This window comes from Austrofundulus limnaeus, unplaced genomic scaffold (assembly GCF_001266775.1).
Source record: "Austrofundulus limnaeus strain Quisiro unplaced genomic scaffold, Austrofundulus_limnaeus-1.0 Scaffold70, whole genome shotgun sequence".
NCBI classification, from domain to species: domain Eukaryota; kingdom Metazoa; phylum Chordata; class Actinopteri; order Cyprinodontiformes; family Rivulidae; genus Austrofundulus; species Austrofundulus limnaeus.
Window position 1 is genome coordinate 1,659,251 of NW_013952472.1, and position 3,650 is coordinate 1,662,900.

General features: G+C 40.9%; 1 protein-coding gene across 6 annotated transcripts in view; it reads right to left on the reverse strand.

Moving 5' to 3' along the window:
* Nucleotides 1–3,650, reverse strand: part of zc3h11a (zinc finger CCCH-type containing 11A) — a 16,159-nt gene that overhangs the window by 5,014 nt on the left and 7,495 nt on the right. For 5 of the 6 annotated variants that reach the window (XM_014010575.1, XM_014010578.1, XM_014010577.1 and 2 more), the window contains 4 exons: nt 2,557–2,634; nt 2,386–2,472; nt 808–870; nt 223–723 (listed from right to left, as the gene is read on the reverse strand). In XM_014010575.1, the coding sequence (XP_013866029.1) occupies nt 223–723; nt 808–870; nt 2,386–2,472; nt 2,557–2,634 (729 nt within the window). The remainder of the gene's footprint in view (nt 1–222; nt 724–807; nt 871–2,385; nt 2,473–2,556; nt 2,635–3,650) is intronic. The other variant, XM_014010580.1, reaches the window with a different exon arrangement.

A 3,650-nucleotide genomic window follows, 5' to 3' on the forward strand; every position in this document is an offset into this window, starting at 1 on the left:
CAGTTTGTTTACTTTCTGATTCAACTGCTTGATGTTTGAACTGTGTTTGGTGAATGTAAAAATACATGATCTTTTAGACAAGACTCTCTTTTGAAACCAAACATGTCCAGGTTCATCTGACAGATCTGAAGTTAACAGAAGCTAAAAGAAATAGAAAACAGAAAAAGCTGTTTTGCACCAGGGGCATGGASCTCTAGAGGTTAAGTCAGAAACAAGTCTTACTTTGGGCCGGTAGCTTCTTGATGCACAGAAGACGTCGTATCTTGGGAACATTTTCAGGATCGTTGCTGGTCTTGGTTTCAGACGGTGCGTCCTGCTGAGCCTGCATTCTAGCTGCCTTCTCTCTACGGATCTCTTCCAGGGTCTTGACCCTAACTTTTTCCACATCTTTGGGGGCAGAAGCAGGGTCTGGCTCCTCCTGGTTCTTGCCTGGAGCTTTCTCCACCGTCTGCTCAGGCTTCTTCGTGCTGGGCTGCTTCTCTTGTTCATCCTGCTGTTTCCTTTTGGGCCGAAGACTCTCTGACAAGCTCTCTCCGACTTTCACAGTGATGATTCGTTTKGTAAACTTGGTGGCTTTACTTGGATCAGTTTTGGAGGTGTCTGGAGCAACAACTGAAGAGGAATCCTTCTGGTCCTGAGACTTGGCTGCCTTCTCTAGTTTGATCTCCTCCAGAGTTTTGATGCGGATCTGTTCAGGAGCTTTTGGAGCCTCGTCAGCCTCAGCTGTAGAACGAGTCAGAAGAACGTTTTAGTGACAAACGTTCGTTTAATCCAAACTGAACTTCTCAACCAAACTGAAGCTCTTACCGGTCTGAGTGACTGAAACTAGACCAGCAGACAATCCAAGTCTTTCYTTTACAGCTTTCAAAGCTAAAGAGAGGAGAAAAAAGAAAGCCTGCAGCTGTTTCAGACTGGTTGGGAGAAAATGTGCACATTTTGGGTTGTAGTCCAGTGAGATCACCAAGTGTTGAAAACTACAACATATTTTAGTTAAAAACGTATTTTAGGCTGAGTCCAGCTCCTCCCACATTGTACCCGTCTGTGTGCTGCTGGTTTGTCAGTCACCAGTTGGTACACACTGTAACCATGGACAGTTTACATTGCATTTGCCATAAAATGATTCTTTCTGCACTAAATGTTGTGAAGTGATGAATGATATGGAGAAACCATCATCATCATGTACATTACTCCCACAGTTTCAAGCCACTGAGGTGACAGTAAGGGTCAGACTGTGGGCTCTGCTTCAGTTCTGCACATATTTCACACAGATAAACAGTTCTCTGCAGAACATTAAATTCTTTATCTTTACTGGCTGAACTGGTCAGAAGCCTGTCTGCTGAAACACGACCAAACTGTTGCTGCAGCTTCCTCAGGATTGTGTTTTTCTGAAGAGTTGGTATTTGCTGAGATCATCAGTATTTCCTCTTCAAACTGACTTGGTGATTTATTATTTGTTCTTGTTTAAAGACACCAGTGTCAGCAGCTAAAACCTGACCATCATTTTGAACACAGGGCCCTCTGTTTGTTCACATAAAGAGCAGAACTTGTAACATTTGTTTCACAGGTTGATATTTTCTATTTCCAGCACTGTTCCTGTTCTTTACACACCAGATACAACTGATTTAMTGGGTTTCTCTTTATCCACTTTTAGGTCAGGTGAGAAAATTTGGTGATGATTTAGGTCATATCTATGCAGTAATATGTTATATAAAGGTTCACAAATTTTCCAGCACTACTGTAGGTTCCAGGATAGACAGATCTCCACAATAAAGAAAACATATCTTTACTACTGGGCCAGGTAAGTTTGCCTGGTGTTCGGTGGAAAAGTCTGCTCCGTTGCTTAGAGAGAACAATCATCTATATCATCTGCTTTTTTGGGGAACAAAGAACTGGCCTTTTGTCCAGTGAAGTAMGATCAACATGCTCATTTCTGTCAGCTTCAAAGAACAATTTAATATTTAATTAAAGTTACTTAGATTTAATCCAAATGAACCCTCTGTTCTTAAATTGACCTCTTGTAAGTAGAAGAAAAGAGGAAGTCAYACAAATGTTCAGTTTGCTCTCTACAGAAGTTAACCTTCATACTGATGCACAAGTGAGGCCATGCTCCATCTCTGTAGCAGGTCAAGTCCAATGTATAACAGCACGAGCATTTTTACCTTCACTGATAAAAACTGAAGTCTGTAAGGGCTGTATCAATGGTCCATAATGAAATTTATCCACACAGGCATTTTGTTCTTCACAAACTAACAGTACATAAACAAATGTATAAACAGGAACCTGCATGAAGCAGTAATGAATTTCTACATGTGGAACTAAAACATCAGGGTGAGAATTCAGCTTAAAACCCAGCAGCTGGTAGGTTTTGGTGCACACAACTCTTACCTTTCTGAGGAGGAAGTGATGACGGTTCTTCACCCACCGCCCTGCCCAGACGTCTCTTCAGTGGAACCTTCTCTCCGTTTTTAAGATCTTAAACAACACGTCGTCACAAGCTTTACATTTCAACGTCACCCTCACTAAACGTGGAGCTTATAAATCRGAGCACAAACCTACCAGTGCTGGGAATCTTTCTTCCAAGCCTCGCAGCCACGCTGACCCTCACTTTTGGAGCTTCTTCCACATCCAGAGAGCCTGGGTTTGGATAGACCACATAGTGGGTCAGAGCAGAACATCACTGTGGAACTAGTCTGGTAAAAACCAGCCCACTTCATACAGAGGGTCTGGACCCTCGACTATTGAGAAATGATTTCTTGCTGGAGGCGTGGCCTCTGTTGAAGTTTAAAACAGTTKGATCTGATTCACCCAATCACTAACGTTTGGCTGTGACATACGTAGAGCACCAGCTCCACTGTGAAGGAGGCTAAGCTAAGAAGCTAACCTGAAATTGTGCACTGTAAACAACCATCCACTACTGAGAGGAGGGAAGTACCGAGCTGAACAAGATGACTGTAAATGATGCTGCAGGCTTTGAGAGACAAAGTTAATTTAATTTAGAAACCTTATCAACACAGACTGAATGACTTCCTTCATTTCCTCTGCTGTTATTGCTGAACTACAGACAGACTGAAACAGCAGAAAATCAACGTCATCGTTCACAACTCCTCCTCCTGTTCTCTGATTGGCCCAGTTGAAAATCTACTGGAGAAATCCCAGATGAAGCAGAGGAAACTAGAACTGAACAGAACTGTGTGTGAAGGAACGGACCAGGCTACTGTGGAAACATTACATTACTGGGTTCATTAACATTGTTATAATATGGAAACATTTTATATTTCCTCATTCATAAGACCAGGGCTGCAACGATTATTTTAATAATCGATTAATCTGTTGATTATTTTTTCGATTAATCGGCCAAATCATTAAAACGCATAATTACATGAATATGAGTAGATATAAATTAAGTTAACTCCTTAAGGATGCAAGTTATTGATAATGAATTAATCTGAAGTTGATTTATCCAATTAATTAATAAGCAGGCATTTAAAAAAACTGAGTTTTCTCTTGAATCAAGAGGGGCTTCCCATAAAATGAAGGATTTTTTTAAATCTCCTGAATTAAAAAACAGAAGCACGTAATACATATTTTAACAATTTATTTTGCCAGCTGTTTTAAATACTGACTGAAAAAATGTGTATTTCTCCTACATG